The sequence below is a fragment of the Sabethes cyaneus genome, chromosome 3 (genome assembly GCF_943734655.1).
Source record: "Sabethes cyaneus chromosome 3, idSabCyanKW18_F2, whole genome shotgun sequence".
Taxonomy (NCBI): Eukaryota; Metazoa; Arthropoda; class Insecta; order Diptera; family Culicidae; genus Sabethes; species Sabethes cyaneus.
This window is the reverse complement of record NC_071355.1, coordinates 132,484,993-132,504,451: the sequence shown is the minus strand read 5'-3', so window position 1 is coordinate 132,504,451 and position 19,459 is coordinate 132,484,993. Positions and strand designations below refer to the sequence as shown.

The window sequence follows — 19,459 nt, the reverse complement described above, 5'->3', positions numbered from 1 at the left end:
TTGGTGAAATTGAACGCAATAGCTTAGTTTCAGCCTCCCAGTTGGCCTCGAGGTATGATACTGGCCTAATAAGCCAGTCGTCGTATGTTCGAATCTCGGCTGGGAGAGGCTGTTAGAATCAATAGGACCGTAGCAACTTGCCCTGCAATTGTCCTGTATTCTAACAGCTCGCTGAGAAGTCTGTCGTACAAAAACAGAAGGTCAAGTTTTGATAACGGAATGTAGCACCTGGGCTTTGCTTTTAGTTTAGTTTCAGGTATGAAGGTACGTAAATTTGGTATTGTTCAATTCCCGCTGGCAGCAGAGAAGAAATCTGTGGATGTTTAGACATTATACTGACAATGATTGATGATCATAGTTATTATACGATGGTGTATTTCTTCAAAGAAAAGTGTGACGTAGCAGACAAAATATACCGTCATCCGGGGCGAGATTGTGCCAAAAAAACATATGTTTTTGATCTTTAGTTCAGTATACACACAATTTAGGAACTAAGTTGATTTCAAACCTGTCAATATTTACTAAATTGTTCAATTAACAACTACCGTAGAGATGGTTTAGTTACAATGAAACCAAATTTTACTGGAAGTGCATGAACTTTGGCACAATCTCACCCCTTCTACGGGGTGACATTGTGCCAAAAACATAAAGTTAAGCTAAAAACCTAAACAGTGAACATTAGCATGTTTATAAACAATACATATAAATATCAGTATAAATTAGTTCATATGGGGCCGTCCATGAACTAAGTGGACTATTAGGGGCAGGGGGTCGGCCAAAAACAACGCGTCATACAAAAAGTATGAACGAAAATAACCCGGGGAGGTCTGAAATTACTAAATATGAGTTTGCAGTCAATGGACAGCCTTTATATAGTCAGTAGCGTTTCTAGTGTTAACAAGGGGGAGATATATGAAGGGGTGTATCCTAAGGGGGCATACTTATTTGATGTTTAACAAAAGTAGCCATTACTTCGTTCGAGAACCCGCGGCCGCAGAACATGTGGCCTATCCCACCCCTTTTCCCCCTCCTTAAAACTGGCAGTTTATACACGGTATAATATATTCGTCTTATAATAGAGTGTTTATTCAAAGCATCTGAAATTTCCTGAGAAAAAGTAAAAATTAGTTTAAATTATTGACCAGACCTATGATACTGTTTGCTCCCAAATGGATGATGCAATCTAATCTGTCAAAATATTGTGCTCAATAGTAAAGAATGTGAGTGTTCTGGTGTATACTGACGTATTTTTGTTGTGTATGTTAAATCCACAAATTGGATCGATCATTATATCTGGGCACAATCTCACCCCCGTGAAGCTCGAAAAGTACAAAGTTTCGAAAAATGTTATTTTCGTAATCAAAACTTATCCAACGCATAATAACCTTTCAATACATTGTAAATGATTACTTTATATACCTTCAAAATAGCAAGTTGATGCGATTTCTTGTTTGAGTTGGTTTATGCGGGACATTTTTTTCAAGCGTTATTTCCGCGTATTTTTGATCGCGAACTTTGAAACCCTGTTTAGGCTAAATAGTTTGCAAATATTATCTATGTTCCATTCTAAGTTATGAATGAATATGTTATGTTCATCAACATTTTGAATTTAGGTCACCAGTTTCTATAGATATAATAAATTTTCACAAATAAACATTTTTGGTTTTTGGCACAATCTCACCCCCGTGGCACAATCTCACCCCGGATGGCGGTACGTACAATATGTACGATTCACACAGAATCAGTTTGGTAAAAAGCCAAAGGTTATCCGATCAGATAGAGGAGGAGAGTATACATCCATTGTTCAATACGTCAGTTCTACAAAGCGGAAGAAATCAAACCCGAATGCATTGCTGGTTATGCTCTGCAGAATGGAATAGCTGTGCAGACGATGGTGTTGTTGTTAGAAAAATTGTTGAGGAGTATGAATTGTTCATCAAAGCTCTAAGAGGTAAACTCGAAATATCAGAATTAGAGAACCTAAAGCATTTCCTTGAAATTCATGTCCGATTGGAAAAGGGAATATATGTTCCTAATTAAGGAAGGTATATTAAGAAAATTCTGAAACGTTTTGAATTAGGACAATGCAAGGCCTTGAAGGTGCCAGTGGCAACCGGATTTCGACAACAGAAGAAGAAGGGATGAGTATCGTCGGGATAGAGAACAGTTTCACAGCTTAATTGGTGCTTTGTTATGCATCTTCATTAACACACGTCCAGATATTGCTATGGACGCCGAGTATCAAACTCAACAACAGCAGACTGATTCGAAACCAAGCATACTGCGTTATCTTAAAGGTAGTATACATCACGAATTGTATTTAAAGGGCAAAGCAAACGTGAAGCTAGATTTTGTTGACGCAAACTGGTGTGGGTCTGGTGAAATTTATTTATTTATTTATTTATTTATTTATTTACTAGTCTTCGATGGTATCGCACAGACAGTTCCTAATTCTAATACATACTTATTCTAAATTTAAAAGTCATTCTACTAATATTAAAATCATAAGAGTCAGACACTACATTGAATTCACGACAACATACGTCAATAGGATTGTTCTGGCCAAATAGAGTGCGATGCATTGGAAGCCGAAAAAAGTCCGATCGACGGGTAAGCCTGGGTGGTACGTTGATTTGAAGCCGCTCCAGCAGCTCCGGGCAGTCAATATTGTTTCCAAGAAGATCAAAGACAAATAAACGTTGCAGCAACCTTCTCCTATTCGCCAGCGTGGGTAGCCGTATAAGAGCGCATCGATGTTCATACGGAGGCAATCGAATTGAATCATCCCAGGGTAGCGTTCGCAAGGCGTACCGAATGAAGAGTCGCTGGATTCGTTCAATCCGGTTGATCTGGACAGCATGGTAAGGTGCACATACTATCGCTCCGTACTCCAAAATACTACGTACTATCGCGCAGTAGAGTGACTTCAGACAGTAGACATCATCGAACTGCTGCGTATTTCTTTTGATGAAGCCTAGTAACGCATATGCTTTGGCAGTTGTAATTGCAACGTGCTGAGCGAAACATAGTTTGCTATCAAGGAGAATTCCTAAATCTTTTACAGAATCGACCCGGCTGATGCTGACTGTTTGCATTCTATAATCAAACAAAGTAGTCTGTCTGTTCCTGCAGAATGAGATCACATTGCATTTCTGTATATTAACTTCCATGCCATTCAATGTACACCAATTCAACAGCGAATCAATATCGGATTGTACAGCGCAGCAATCAACTGACGATGCTACTACCCGGTAAAATTTTAGGTCGTCAGCGAACATCAACTTTGGAGATTTTATAGTGGAGCACAGATCGTTCACAAAAAGATTGAACAGCAGTGGGCCAAGGTGGCTTCCTTGGGGCAAACCTGATTTTATCTCAAAATGGAGGGAGCTAGTTCCATTAACTCGCACAAAGGCATCGCGGTCGGTAAGATACGACAGTATCCACCGTGTCAGCCACTCAGGAAATCCCAACCTTACCAGCTTCGTTACCATCAACGAATGCGGCACCCTATCGAACGCTTTAGCAAGATCCACATAGACGGCATCGATCTGCTGACGCTTCTCAAGTGCATTCGTCAGCGTAGAAACATATGACATCAAGTTAGTAATCGTTGAGCGCTTTTTCACAAACCCATGCTGATATTCCGAGATCGTATGATGAACCTTTGGGTAAAGCGAATCGTGGATAAGGCTTTCGAAAACTTTCGGCAAGCAGCTTAGAATCGAAATACCACGATAGTTCTTGACGTCATGTGTACTCCCTGCTTTATGGACCGGTGTAATAGCGGCAGTCTTCCAAACACTCGAGAAAATTCCTTCCGACATTGATAAATTAAAAATAATCGTTGCCGGAATAGCAAGTGTCGCAGCACAGTTTTTGAAGAGAAGCGGTGGCAGTCTGTCCGGCCCAGCGCCTTTCGATACATCAATCGATTGCAACTTGAACATCACATCACTCCGAGAAAAGTTGAACAACGGCATATTTAAATTGTACAACGGTAAACTACTCAGATACGCTTCAGACGAAGGTGGTCGGTTATTACTTTGCACACTTCGAAAGAAGGATGAGAATAGGTTTGCTGACTCCAGTGGTGACTCCGCCGAGCTAACGTTGTAGTGCACACGTTGAGGGATTCCACCTTGCTGCTTCCGATTCTTTACATACGTCCAGAACGATGCGGGGTCATGCTTAATGTTGTCTTCCATGCGACGAATGTAACAGCTAAAACAATGCGCATGCAAAGAGTTATATTCGCTCTCTATGTCACGCAGCAAAGCTTTGTGTCTTTCATCTTTCCATCGAAAAAACTTTTTCCTTGCTTTACGGAGTCGATTTCGCAGACGCTGAAGCTGATTATTCCACCACGGCTTTTTATAACCACGCACACAAAATTTTTGCTTCACTGGCACAACATCCCTTAATATACCATATATGCGCTCATATAATCGTGATACAGCTTCATCAATATTGCCACCAGCAAGAAATTCATCCCAACGAGTATCCGCAATTAGATTGTTAAGTATGTCAAAATTGCATCGCTTAAAGTCAAAATCAAGTGGGTCCGCGCTATCAGAAATATTTATCTTCTCGTCAGCAAGTTCAAATATTATTACAAAGGGGCGATGGTGCTGGTCGATTGCAAGCAGCGGTAACGGTGGCTCCAACAATTCCACTCGACTGTTATCACTAATGAAGGCTAGATCGAGAAGCCTGCAATTGAAGTTAGTTATATTGTTTATTTGAAATAGCCCATTTGACAAAATTGATTCAACAATAACAACTTCTTGTTCGGAGGAGGCATTAACCGGGAGCAAAGAATTTAAATTTTCATCATGTGCCCAACATAAGTGTGGAAGGTTGTAATCTCCAACCACCAATACTAGATTGCGATCACCGGCTAATTCATTCAGTTTTTGCACACATATTGCATGCCGCTCATATAGTGAAGGTTCACTATTAGGTGGTAGATAAACGCAACAGATAAGCACATCAAAATTCAGCAGTGAGACCCGAACAATTGTTTGCTCCAGCTGATCGGTGCCTTCAATACAAACAGCTGTGCTATGAAGCTCGCTACTCACAGCAATGAGCACTCCTCCGCCGCGCCTGTGCCGGCTGGTCCGTGCGTTTCTGTCGCATCGATAAATAGTATAATTGTTAGCAAGTTCAGAATTGTGGATATCGTCGTTCAACCAGGTTTCTGTCAAAGCGATGACGTCATAGTCACTTTGAGATAGGGCTAGCAATAAATCATTAGTTTTTGTACGTAACCCACGAACATTTTGTTGATAAAAGGTGAAACTTCGAAAACTGTTAGCGGAATTAATTTGACTTCGTCTATTTTGTATCAAAGTGCGGCTAACAGGAGATGGTGTACGATTGTGCAAAGACAGTCGTTCGTGGCTGGCGATAGAATTTTCTGTGCGGTGATAGGCGGACAGTGGCACTGTTGCATTATTGCGATTGATTTGTTCCTGGTGTCGGTAGGAAACGAAACGGAGCGCGTGTGTTCGAAGTGTGTTGGAAGTCAAATTCTCGGAAAGTAATTCCCTTCTGCCAAGTCGATTTAGATAGTGCTAATTCCTTCAAATGAATCTCAACGCCAGCTTTAAAAGATACAAATGTAAGCTCGTCGAGAGATTTTCCCTTCGGTATCAGTTTAACAACTTGCACAGTCTTGTCAGTGTTCAGATTGTTTTTGACAAGTTTTTCGACCTGCTGTACTGTTGCCTGCGGATCGAAACCAGAAAGATACAGCCAGAAGAGTTGATCTTTACGGGCAGCAGCCAACGGTATTGCATCATCTGGTTCAATGTCTTTGGTACCTTCATAAATATTTTCACGCTGTGGCGGTTCATCCGGAATCAACAGACGGGGTCTTTTTCGCAGATTTAGTGTGTGTTGCGATCTTGGCAGTCTTGGTGTAGATGGCAGCGGCGTTCGCTCGAGTATAGGGTTTATTTTACTTGTGTTGAGGGCGACTTCTTTTCTTAATTCATCCAGCACCTTATTTTGCTCGTCTACGGTTGACTGCAATGTCATGTTCGTGGATGATATTGCCTGACGAAAACAAGCATTTAACATCATTTTTGAGCAAGCTGAACACATCCAGAACAAATGGGTACTTGCTGCAATAGTGTCTCGCAATCCTGCAGATACATGAGCGCACTTAAGGTGGAAAGAAGACTTACAAAAGCCCTTGCAAATAATTTTATCGGGCTCCTCTAAGCCGCGAGCACAAGCACAGCAAACCGACTCCATTGTTTTTTACGCACGATCAAGCTTCAATAGGTAAGTGTAGATTTTCTTAGATTTTTCACTGATAACAGCGGGAAATTGTTGTACTCCAAAAAACACCGGTGAGCTGCAGCAAGATGCGTCCGACAAGTAGTTTGCAGTGAAGAAAAAATCCGAGAAATCGTGAAAAAAACGATAAATTAGCACTGTGATGAACAACAGCAAATCAATTTGTTTACCTTCACACACACATTAAGAACCAAAAATCAAATCTCGGGTAATTTTTCAAATAGACCTAAGTGACAATGAGAGATTCTCTTCACGTCTCCTCTCTTCCGCTTTTCACGGCTACATAAATGCATAGAAAAGAAAATTTTCAAAACAGTTAGCTAACTAGTGACTCCGACAACCGATTCATGCATAGCTGATGTATTAAAATGCATTAGTATCGCCGTAAAAAGCGGAAGAGAGGAGACACGAAGAGAATCTCTCAATAAGCCGTATAAATAAAGATGAGCATTTACTCAGATTTGCTAAATTCGCGCAGTCGAGTAGTCGCGAAAAGTATTTGCTCAAGTTGATATGATAAAAGACTTTCTCTGACAGCTATTTTCTCCGTGGTAGAGTTTACTTTTCGAACATCGGATTCCGTATGAATAAAACAAGTTAATCGGAGTAAATTCTCAGCAAATCCTGAGTAAAGCTCATGAAATCTAAAGCATGCTCGGTAGCATGCTCAATCGAGTGAAGTTTTCTAGAATTGTTAAATTTTGCAGGAAATTAACGAAATTGTAATTTTTTAGAAGTTCCAGTCCAATTAAACGGCAGCGATTCGGGTAAGGGGGAAGATTGGTAGGATCTCGCCAAGGTAAATCGCGCTGGTGCGGGGCCCAAACCCTGAAATACATTTTCCAGTATCGGACGTACAAGAGAGCAGTACAGGACTTCTAGGCAATGAGGATCCTCGAAGTCCCATCCTATTCTAGCGATGAATCCTAGTTGTGTACTCGCTTTAGATACGATCGCCGTGCGGTGCCTGTTGAACATTAGCTTTCTGTCAAGAATGACGCCAAGATCATTAAAATGATCCACTCTGTTTAAAGCTTGCCCATTAATAGCATACTCGAAGACACCCTTTAGGTGTTCCTCGTCATTTAAAATACATATATCGAATACATGAAGTATACTAAATTAAGATAAGTTGAGCAGTTAAGTCGACCTTTATGTCGATACTTTATTAAGTTTTGTTTGCATCAATAGAAGTATAAAAGCTACGTAGCATTTATTCTAAGTTGTAGTTCAGTATCTTTAAGACATATTTGCAGCATACTAATAATAATGGCCCTAAAATGGCCTTGAAAGAAATCATGCGCCAGCAAATAAGCTAAGAAAATATTCTTGAATTGAAGATGTGAATGAAGTTATCAAATTTCTTGTCTACACATTTGGTGATTCGGGCATTTCTACGGCACGCTTGTTTTATCTGCTTTCGGGTTGCGTAGAAAATGTTCAAGTGAAATCGTTGTTTGAAGAGAAAAGTGTTCAATTTCACCACTCGTTCGTAGAACTTAATCTCCAACGTTTTGCCACCTAGATTGTTACCACAACTAATAAACAAAATTATATTTTCAGTGTTACATCTAAGTAAAACTTAGGAAAAAACTAACATATAAAACTAAGGTATTCGGCATTTGCAAGATTCCCAGCTATTTCACTTAAATAACTAGCATAACGGTTATTTTCTACTAGTCCACTCCAATTGATTATAAATGCAAATTACTTGTTTGGAAGTTCTTTGGTAAATGACAGCGTTTTGACAGAGTAAACTCTATGTTCGAAAGTTCGAACTTACTATGATTCTTGTTGAGTAAAGTAAACGTTTATTCATACGGAATTGAGTAAATACTCTGAGACTTTACTTTACTCTGATTAGGACTGAGTAAAAGTTTGCAGAGTAAATGCTTATTTTTATTCATACGGCTTAATGTCACTTAGGTCTATTTGAAAAATTACCCGAGAAATACTGGTTTTGCCTTTCTACTACATGAAAATATAGTATAAAGTTATGTTAAAGTAACTTTAACACTTTAGCACCATATACTAAACCGTTAAAATACATAGGCGAACTACGTATCTGTCGCAAATAAATATTAAATAGTGGGATTCAATCGGAAATCGGTTTTTTCTTTTCTTTGATTTCAGATTTCAATTGTTATTTTCTTCACTTGCTGTTACTCATACTTGTACAAGAAAAGCAAAAAGCGAAGAAAAGCAGTTAATTTAAGCATGTAGGTATAGTGGTGTATAGGATTAAAAATGCTAGTGAGTTGATTTTTCCAAATAAATTTATATAAATTTCAAACAATTTTTGCACATCAATAGGTGCTCTTTCCAATCAATAGATACTAGAGCTTAGAAATTTTATATGAAAAATAGGAGGAAAACATTGTACGGTAGTAATTTTGTACCATTTGTTTTCGTTAGTGATACTTTAAAAGACAGAAATCTTATGTCATGTATTATATTTTAATAAATAAATCGAATTGACAAGCTCTGGAAATCATATCGATCATATTTTCCATTCTCAAGCATGTTTATAGCGCAGCTTTTGCACTATTTTTCGACCTCATCTTGTTTTCCTAACCCTCTAACGGGATACATTGTAAAGCGATGCGATCAAGGTAATGACTATCTTTTCATGAAAGTACATTCAAAAGAAGCTTAAGTTTTGATTTTTGATCTGAAGGAGCGCCAGCTAAGAAAAAGTTCAATGTCTCTTTTTCATATCCAATGCTCTATTAAGTCATTTTTTCTATTACAGATATATTGCAAAAGTGAGGCCAAGCAAACTAATAGTAAAATTTTGAGATTAATTATTTTGTTGTATCCTTTTTCTTCAAAAGCGAAATATAATGATAATTTTTCTGAACTATTGTTTTTCAAAGATATTAACTGTTGAACGCATAGTATTAATATCAAAAGATCAAAAAACCTGCTATGAACACATATTTCATATTGTCAATTCAAAACAAGTTTCGTATGTGGCTCTGAAGCCCGAAAGTTAAGGCCGTCTGTAGACCCGTTAGAGGGTTAATTTCCAATTTTCTATTTATATTCATTCAAGTCTGCAAAAATTATCTTTTGTGTTTACATTATATTTCTATAAATCACGTAAATATTATGAAACTAAATAAGGTGTTCATCAAGTAACATAAATGACGCTTTAAAGTATTTACGCATGCAAGGAAAGAAAATATAATTATTGTACGCAATACGTTGTGAGTTTTACTGGCAAATAAGGATTTTGAGGAATACGGAACGGATATTTAAAAATATAGTTAAGTTAATTATAGATGTTCCTTAAAAATTAAATAATGATTATTGTGGCAGTAGAAAGGCTAAGTCTCGCCGCTAGGTGGAATAATTCGGGTTTTTTGTTTAAATTTGGAGGCGGTCTTGTAGCATATGCTCATGCAAGCAAGCAACCGTGGTGCTATCGAGTGCAGAAGCGGAATACGTGGCACTTGCAGAATGTTTGCAGAAATTACAATGGTTGTGGAAATTTAGGCACGATATGGGAGACATTTTAGATATACCTATATTACTCCATGAGGACAATCAAAGCTGTATTGCGCTTACTATTACTGACAGATCTTCTAGAAAATCAAAGCTTGTTGACACTTAAAACTGCTTTGTTACGGATTTGGTGAAAACGGATATCGTGAATATCCAATATTGCCCAACAGAAGTAATGGAGACAGTCATTCTTACTGTTGTGGCACCGATGCACCTGCCACTATCTCTTTGGTAAAGTAACGTCTATACAAATACAGTCATAAGATTGAATTGGCGCAACCTAGATAACAAAATAGACATCTTGGTTCGCACAGTATGAAATGAAAACAAAGTTAATTTAGAAGAATTATAAAGTAAAGATTAAATTTGATTAAAGTTAAAATTGATGTTTAACAGAAGTGGAAATTGAAGTGAGATACAAATTAATAGTTAAAACAGCGGTGAATTATTTCTGCTTTGGTTGAAAAGTGTTAGAAAGCGGATTTATCAATGTTACAGAAATAGAGTGAGTTAGAAGGAATGCGTGTTATGATTCATTAGTAATCTAATTGTTATACAAAACCAGCCATCACAAACTGTAAGTGAATAAAAGTTGTAAGTGCGTTGTGAGTTGCGAGAAATTTGGAATTAATCCTCCTAGACGTTCAGGTGAAATAGAATTACGCGTCGTAATCAATTGACGATTTATCGTGGAAAAGCTACTCATGTAAGGATAATTGTCTTTCATTAATGAAAATTATCACATAAAATTTATTTTAGTTTTAAGCTATAAAATAAAGGCCTGCTCTAAAAATATAGTTCGCTCACGATTCGAACACTTACTAAACCACTGGGAGAAGTAAAACTTCAACAAATTCATCAGCTAATTGGAGTAAAGCCAGCTGATGTTGATGAGGAGTGTTCAGTGCTACCCTATAGCAACACTATTGGTTGCTAGTGATGCACCTCTACGCGCGTGAACCATATCGGACTTTACACACGAGAAACTCCACAACCCCCTTATTAAGCGTGCGACGTATCAGGTATCAGCATCGTTGGCTCGAGCAGCACGTTCCTCACAATCTTGCGACATACTTCAGAACTTCACCAACACTAGCGGGTTAAATTATTTACAGACACAAATTGTGCCTCTTTCTCCACAACCTACACTATTTCTTATGCGTTGCTTCAATGACCCTCCCTTACCACATCTTCCGCTTCCCCTTCACGCCTGATCGCAATCTTTTGGATCCTATCGACTCTGTGGTTTGTTAATTTCTTCTACCGTTTTCTTCGTAATTTTAAAAAACTGCCGTTATAAAAATTAATTATGTGCCTGACCTCATTTCACGGTCAAGACAAAACACGAGGTTGGTCTTGGTTATTCTTTGCTGGACCAGCATAGGAAATTTAACTCTTATCTGGGTTTTTACATTTATGAGATTCGCATTTGGTTGGATCAATTTTCAATTGACATGTTTAAAGTTTCATTCAAATCGGAAAGGGCCGTGCAAGACTTTTTAGTTTTCTAACAGATTACCCCTGGAATTGCTCTACATGTATGCTTCAACGATTTTTCTTTTATTGCAGGATTTTTCGGACTCGTTTCAAATTCTTCACGCCGGCAGAGCATTACGCATACTCCGATTGGCAAAACTTCTATCTTTGGTGAGGTTACTACGACTTTCGCGGTTAGTGCGATATGTTTCACAATGGGAAGAAGTTTATGTGAGTATTATATTCCTATTTACATTTTTTTACATTATAAACGATCGAGGCACGACATATACATATTTGTTAAGTAACAGTTTATTACAGTGTAAAATATTTTAAAGCTGATTGATATCTTAATTTGTAAACATGTTATCTAAATGAAATCGCCGTTTTTACACGGTGCACATTGTATTGAAGTTTATTGACATTTTCAATCATTGAAATCACTAAATGTAAATTAAATTGAATTAAATGATACATTCAATGTTCAATCAGTCTTGCACTGAGCTGAAAATGCATATGGGTTAGAGCATGGAGCACTACTGAAAAGAAACTGGGTTTCATGCTGCTGTGAAGATGTGAAATTTGATATGTTTCTTTTTAGCCGGTAGCAAAAGTCAAGCTAGGCTACGGGAGTATTGTACTTCCTTCCTGTCCCACCAGGACCCGCATTCGGACGTGGCCGGCGTTGGTATTGATCAGCATGCAGGGATATGATCACGTTGCACAATGAGGAATAGCCTGCTGCCCCAAGTATGGGTTTTCCAGCCATCATTTTGCAATGTCCATCAGTCCTGGTCAATAACGGAGTAGCAGCACACGGGCGGTATCCTATGCTTATGCTTATGCTTATCCTGCTTATTTCTGGTATAGGTACTTTTAAAATTATCGCAAAGGTTTGGGTCGAAGGATTCCAAATTGCAGATATTTGTACACGTACTCAAATAAATCAATATTAAAAAAAAAAATGAATTTAAAATTAATATTTAATAGGCCTCCTACATTCTTAGAAAATACCAAGGGAGATTTTTTGATTTTCTCGGACATCCCTTGTTTCAAAAATTAATTAGTCTTGGACCAAAAACCAAGTAAAATTATTATCTGGTAAACTTTCTTTGGCAGCGGAAAACTTTAAAAAACTTTAAAAAAATATGCCCTACCTTGTAGAAATGTTCAAAAATTTTAAAAATATAATGATGTTCCGATTCTGTCAGCTTCCGATTTTGTCTACCCCCGATTTTATCAGCTTTTTATACCGATTTTGTCAGCCTATAAATTTTGTTTAACTTTTGTGCTTTTTAAACTTTTTTAAACATTATTTATAAAACTTTTCAGTCTGCATGAAATTCTGATTCCCTGGGGATAGTTTTTGAATGAAAGGATACCTTTTTACGCGTAACTCGGGGTCAAAGTTAGGGTATTTTTATATTAAAAGTTCTATATTTCTTAAATGAGCAAAGATAGAGGTATACTATATTCAGCATTGTTGTGTATTTTCACTATTTGTATAACTTTGTAAAACATAAAAAAGTTATACAACTACAAAAACCGCTAAAATAGAAATACTGAATGAAACGGTTTTTTATATGAAAAATATTGGGGTCAGTCCCGGCGAAGTGGTTAGCTTTCACGCCTCTTACGCCGAGGACCCGGGTTCAAATCCCAACCCCGCAGAAGTCACGAATGACCCAAAGCTGGCTAAAGTGACTATAATCTAAACAAAAAAATATATATATGAGAAATAGGTAAATCTTTCGCCTTTTACTAAAATATATGAGAAATAGGATTTTTCTATCTTTGCTGAAGAGATAGAAGGTTACTGTGTTCAGCAAAATTTCTTGTAATAAGGCCATTGCAAATTATTTTTATAGTTTTTGTCACCCCCTCTCCCCCTATCTTCCAAATTGGCTTGCAAAATTCGGGGCAAAAAAATAATTTGTAGGATTTAACTCAATTTTTTTATAAAATCAATTGTCTGTGGGTTTTACAGCCCAAAGATCTCGAAAAATGAGTGCACGGAGTGTTACCGCTTCTAACACGAAACAGAAATGGAAATTTAAAAAATGGAATTTCCGAAAATCTTCAAAGAATATTTTCTTTCGATTTTTGCTTTCTTTTTGCAGGTATTGGCATGGAAAGTAATAACGTATCTATGAAAAGCAAGAATTGCTTTGGGTTTCACGTTAAAATTTTAAATAATAAAATACCAAAAACGAGAATATTTTTTTGCTCGATTAAAAAAATATTTGTTTTTTTTGCCCCCTTCCTCTTCAGTTGGCATACACCGGAATCTAATCTCACGCTAACGCAGCCAATTCTGGAAGGCATCCTGGAAAATGACGATGACTTGAATCAATCATTTTTCTTGTCAACGGCCAGGCCAACTGCGCAGCATGTATCGCAGAGAGAATTCCAAGGAATCAAGTGGAACCAGAAAAAATACCTAATTCCAATAAATTCCTTGAAATCAAGGGGAAGGAAGAGAGCGTGGACCTCCCGTACTAAACGCTTCCCATATACATAGATAATGATTTATTTACAGTCGTTGGGAGCATCTTTGCTAATAAATGTTAAGTGATACTCCGGACCCTCAGGGATGAACTAATGGCATTTAGACCAGAAGCCAGGCTGCAATTGGCCAAGGATATAGCGAATTATTTCGCTCTCTGAAAATAGATTAGTTTGCCAAAAAAAATAGTATAAATCATATAATACTTGAAAATAAAGTCGTGTAGTTTAATGGTTGCCTAAAACTACATTTGTAAGGTTAGGACTGACAACCGCACGACCCCGCACCTCCTAGCTTGGCTACTCAATTATACAAATTGTAGTGTTTCCAGCTATGGCCACGTGGAGGCGCTAGGTAGGGGCTTGGGATGGCTAGAGCTATGTTGGGCACTTTTTCCTAGTTGCCTTTCCCATTTTATATATTTTCGGCACCTGACTGTTACAAACCTTTTGTTCAGTTAAAATAAGTAACAATAACCCTAAATCAACAGTTGGATTGATAGGGCTAAATGTCAACTACAGAAAATTTTTACGCATTCCTGTTGGATTTTTTTCAATGGAATAGTTCAAAGGAAATAATATGAATGCGAATAATCCCCGAAGAATGGCCTCTAATTGTTCATAATCGGTTGATTAATCGAATTAATAAAAAAAAAGTATTCGAATATTTCTAATCGAATACCATTAGTACGAATAGTTGAATTAATCGATTAGTTCAGACAACGCTCGCCGATTAATCAGTAATCGAATAATTGAAAATTTCGCACATCACTAGTCGCAGTGCTTGAATAAATAGGAGCGAGAGTCAGAAAGCGATGCTTATGCCGGCGTGTTCGTTAGAAAATTAGACCACACGAGAGTGTGGGCTCCGCAACACTGGTTTAAACTAATCCATACAAGAAGATAATTCAAGTGTCCAATATTGGTAGTTTCACCCTAAATAAATTTTCTTTCACTAGATAAAAATTCATCTCGTTTTTAATTCCAACCTAAACAAACTGAGGTGCATCATTTACACATCAACAAATACAAATAAATAAATAAATATAGATAGAGCTGAATATATCCTAACTTAACTTTTGTGCTAACGTAAGAGCACCATTATACGATCGCAGACAAGACACAACACTTATAACTCTTACAAAACATAGCATGGTTTAGGCATGTTTTGTAAGAGTTTTAAGTGTTGTGTCTTCTCCACGATCGTATACATAAGGCTGGTAAGCCTTTGATCCCGAACAATATGCCAAAATTTAGCTTTAACGTTTATGGAGCAATTAAGAAATTATAGCGGGCGCACGGGCAGTGCCACCCATTTCGTTATTTAAGGAATTACTATATAAGTCGTATACCAAGTAACAATTCTAAAGCCACTTGGTTTTACTTGAATTTTATAAAGGTTTTATTGCGGTGTTAATCATTGCCTGTGGCTTTATTGTAGTATTGCGCAATACCAAGAGGATACGAGTCAAAACACGTTTATAGCTAACTAGAAAACATAAAAAACTGTTAATGAAGCAATTTTATTGTAGTTTCTTATATTAGCACGATAAAACTAGTTGGCTGTACCACGTCTCTTATGAACTTACCATAAGCGTGGTGCAGCAATACAAAATGGTGCACCAATCAAAATTGATCTTATCGCGGTTGCTTGTTAAACCGCAAAAAAATCTGCTAGTTCTATAGAGCTACTAAAACGGTAACACCCTGATCAAACAGTTTTTTGCTGCTATTATGAAGAATACATCAAAATCATTTTAGGATTTAGGTTTAGCTCGCAAACAAAATTCATCAAAGCAACGTGTTTTGTAGAGAGAAAGTTATTATCAATCGGTTTTCCTGTAAAAGGAAATAACTAAAATGATTATGCTCGAAATTGAGATTGATTAACTGAATATGTATGTTAATTTTATTAAAACAACCAGTTTTCGAAAATTGCAAAACTTCAATGACGCGTTGATTTTATCCACCTAACATATCAATATGCACAATAAAGTTTAATGCGCATATGCTCAAATATTCATTAATTATTATATGAGATATTTTATTATGGTCGCTATAAACCAAATCGATCAGAATGATCTAATTCTGATAGAGATGAAAATATTCTGAGGATTCTTTATAGCGATCATCAGAAAGTTCTGGTGGAGCTCATAGTTTTATTAGCGGTTTTTATAAAATCGCGCCTTAAGTAATCATTTGTACTCTCATAGAGCTGCCTAGATGTGGATGTTTGTGACAGTTTGTGCAAACTATTCCTGTCTCTTGTACTAGTTAACAAATTCCGATTCTTGCTTCATGAATAGTAAAACCCTTTGAAGGCAGTAGCTAAGAAGCAGGTCATGAACGTCAATTACCGCCATCCGGGGTGACATTGGGATACGGGGGTGAGATTGTGCCAGATTGTTTGTTTATAAAAATAAATCAGATCTATGCAAACTGATGGCTCAAGTCCAAGACGATTTGAAACATAACATAATTATTCATAACGTGGAATGGAACATAAATAATATTTGCGAACAGTTTGGCTAAAAAAGGGTTTCAAACTTAGGCTTAAAAATACTGGGAAAAAACGTTGACAATAAATGTCCCATATAAACACCCAAACAAGAAATCGCACCAACTTGCTAATCTGAAGGTAGATAAAGTATTCATTCACAATATATTGGAAGGTTATTATGCGTTGGACGGCTTCTGATTACGAAAGCTTTTTTTCTGAATTTCGCACTTCCTGAGCTCCACGAAGTGAGATTGTGCCAAGCTATAATGATCGGTTCGGCGCGTGAAATTCACATACAGAACAAAAATGCGTCAGTGTACAGCAATACACCTGCATTGCTTACTAGGAAACACAATATTTTGACAATTTAGATTTGTATTATCTTTCAAAGACGGTATCGTAAGTCTGCTAAACGATTAAAATTCATTTTTACTTTTTCTCTAGAAATTCCAGGTCCTTCACGGAGAATTAAAATGTAGTTTCATCCATATTTATGGTTGTTTTACGCACAAACAAAAATTTCGTTTTGTTTCAAACTGAAATGTATGATTGAAATGGAAATATTTATTGTTATATCAATGTTAACTTCAAATTTCAAAATACTTTACTTTTAATTCAAAACTGTTATTTTCTTGATTCAAACAGAATCTCGTTTTGAAATAACAATATTTTCAGGTTGTTATAAAAATATTTTATTGAGGCTTAAAGCAACAATCATTTTGTTTGACACAAACTGGAGCTTTTTCGCTCCGTGTTTGAATAAACACTTTAATATGAGACAAATCTGCTTTACCTTACATATAAGGTCGGTATTAAAGGTTAGGCTGACTGCGTGTCCTCTGGCCGCAGTATCTCGAACGAAGTAAATAATTAACTTTGTTGGATGATCAAATAGATAAGACTTCTGAGATTTTACGCCCGTTTAATTTCTCATTTCTAAAGCCTGGAAACACTACTACATATTCAGCTGTCTATAAACTACGTACTTATTATTGGCTGTTGTAGACCCCCCGAATAGTTTTCGTGCATACGTTTAATTATAATTTGTAAGGTGCGTAATTTTGATCATACTCCGACTTCTAATAGCCTACGTGGTTCATGGCTGGCCCCATACGGACTAGTTCATATTGTTCTACATGTGTATTGTTCATAGATACGCTACTGTTTATTTATTATGTATTTGGCTTAACTTTATGGTTTTGGCACGATGTCACCCCCTAGAAGGGGTGAGATTGTGCGAAAGTTCATGTAATTTTAATATTATCAATGTTTATTGTAATTAAACCATTTTTCTAGCAGTTGTTAACTAAACATTGAAGTATATATTGACGGGCTTTAAATCAACTTAATCGCTAAATTATGTGTATAATAAGCTAAAGAACAAAAACCTATGCTTTTTTAGCCCAATCTGACCCCGGCAGACGGTACTATAGAAAGGAAACGTTGACAAATTGATGTTGATTAATAAAAAAAATCACGATTTAATCCACCTGGTGGTGGATAGGAGGGGCCTCCCGTCTCGAGGTATGATGCCGGCCTAATAAGCCAGTCGTCGTATGTTCGAATCTCGGCTGGGAGAGGCTGTTAGAGTCAATAGGATCGTAGCAACTGGCCCTACAATTGTCCTGTACTCTAATAGCTGGCTGCGAAGTCTGTCGTATAAAAACAGAAGGTCAAGTTTCGATAGCGGAATGCAGCACCTAGGCTTTGCTTTGCTTTGGTGGATAGGAGGAGGCACCCAAAAAAAAACTACAAGGTATACAACCCTTAGGTTGTACGAAAGGGTGACGTAGGACTGTGTTATATAATACTCATTACATTGATAACATTTTTAATCGATGAAGTATAACTTTAGGTCTGATCATTAGATCAAAGACTAATGCAAACTGCATTTATGGCATATGCATATTTGAGTATCTGTGAGTATCATTGTTTGAGTGTTTATTTGTAAAAGAAGAGCGAAATATTCTGATTTAATTCTTCATTGAATCAATGGTGGTTTTGAAAAAAAAGCCGTTTGAAATTGTTTGGTGGCCCTGAAAAGAACTATGTTTGAGCTGATAGCCCTTCTTAAAAATCAGTACTATAATTACTGTTGCCAATATATAGATGGATGTCGCTATTCGGTCCTTTAGACTCTAGGATGATGGTTGCCCGCTAATACAGGAGTGATCGGAAATACCAAATCACTGTAAAGTAGAAATGGATTAGTTTTATAAAAGTACTGACCGCCCGTCAGTGCGATCGTGCGATAAATGAGCAGACGGCGAACCTAGTGTGCTATTTTATAGTCACTGGCACTGCCGTTGCTACTTGTAAGCTAGTGTAGGTGTGGGAGGAAACCATATCGGCTGCTGCTGCTTAAATGATTGTCTGACACTGATTGAGCAAGCTATCGAACAATTTCGCAAGGTCTGCGATAGGGATAATGCAAAATGTAACGTAAAGTGCATCGTGTGGGATTCACGTTGGCCATTGCCCGCTGATTCCGCTTGTCTTCGGAGTCGGTGTTGCCGTCAATAGCCATCGATGTTGCCAATTGGATTGGAAAAGGGGTGTGGCTTACAAAGTGGTCTCAAAGGTTATCATTTGGATCCAAATCCTTTGGTGTATTTAATTGTCGTCCGTGCCTGTGAAGCTAGGCGATCACAAGGGAAATGTATGGGAAAATTCGACCTTAAAACTTTACACACATTTTCACTATTTAGCGTATAAAAAATTATTATTTATATGTTACTATAAAATTGCTGGACATTTTATCTATCCAACGACATATTAACTGTTATGTTTCGTTCAGTATTATAGTAGCTATTAGCGTTTGAAATATTTTATTCAAACGTTACACTTCTATTTTTCGTTTTTACAAAGGGCTACCCAGTCCCAGTATAGTAAACAAAGAAATAGTCCTACGTCAAAAAAAAATACCTGTTTAAAACTTCTTGAAAATGAATTAGTTTTTAAAATTTGAACAAAGTCGGAGAACTTTTAAATTTTGATAGATCCTTTTTTCAGTAAGCACAAGTTGTTATTAATTTGAGTAAGTACGAGTAAAAAAAGTTATAAAAGGAAATATTAATCCTTAACATTATGCATAGCTAGGTTTGAGATATTTTGATTTTTTTGATGAAATAATACTGTGTTTGTTTTCTACGTGACGCGTTT

The 19,459-nt window shown here is 37.1% G+C and overlaps 1 protein-coding gene across 1 annotated transcript in view; it reads left to right on the top strand.

The window, feature by feature from the left end:
• The window catches only part of LOC128740156 (uncharacterized), a 298,630-nt gene that overhangs the window by 152,903 nt on the left and 126,268 nt on the right, over nt 1–19,459 (top strand). The window contains exon 9 of the mRNA XM_053835681.1: nt 11,386–11,523. Within this exon, the coding sequence (XP_053691656.1) occupies nt 11,386–11,523 (138 nt within the window). The remainder of the gene's footprint in view (nt 1–11,385; nt 11,524–19,459) is intronic.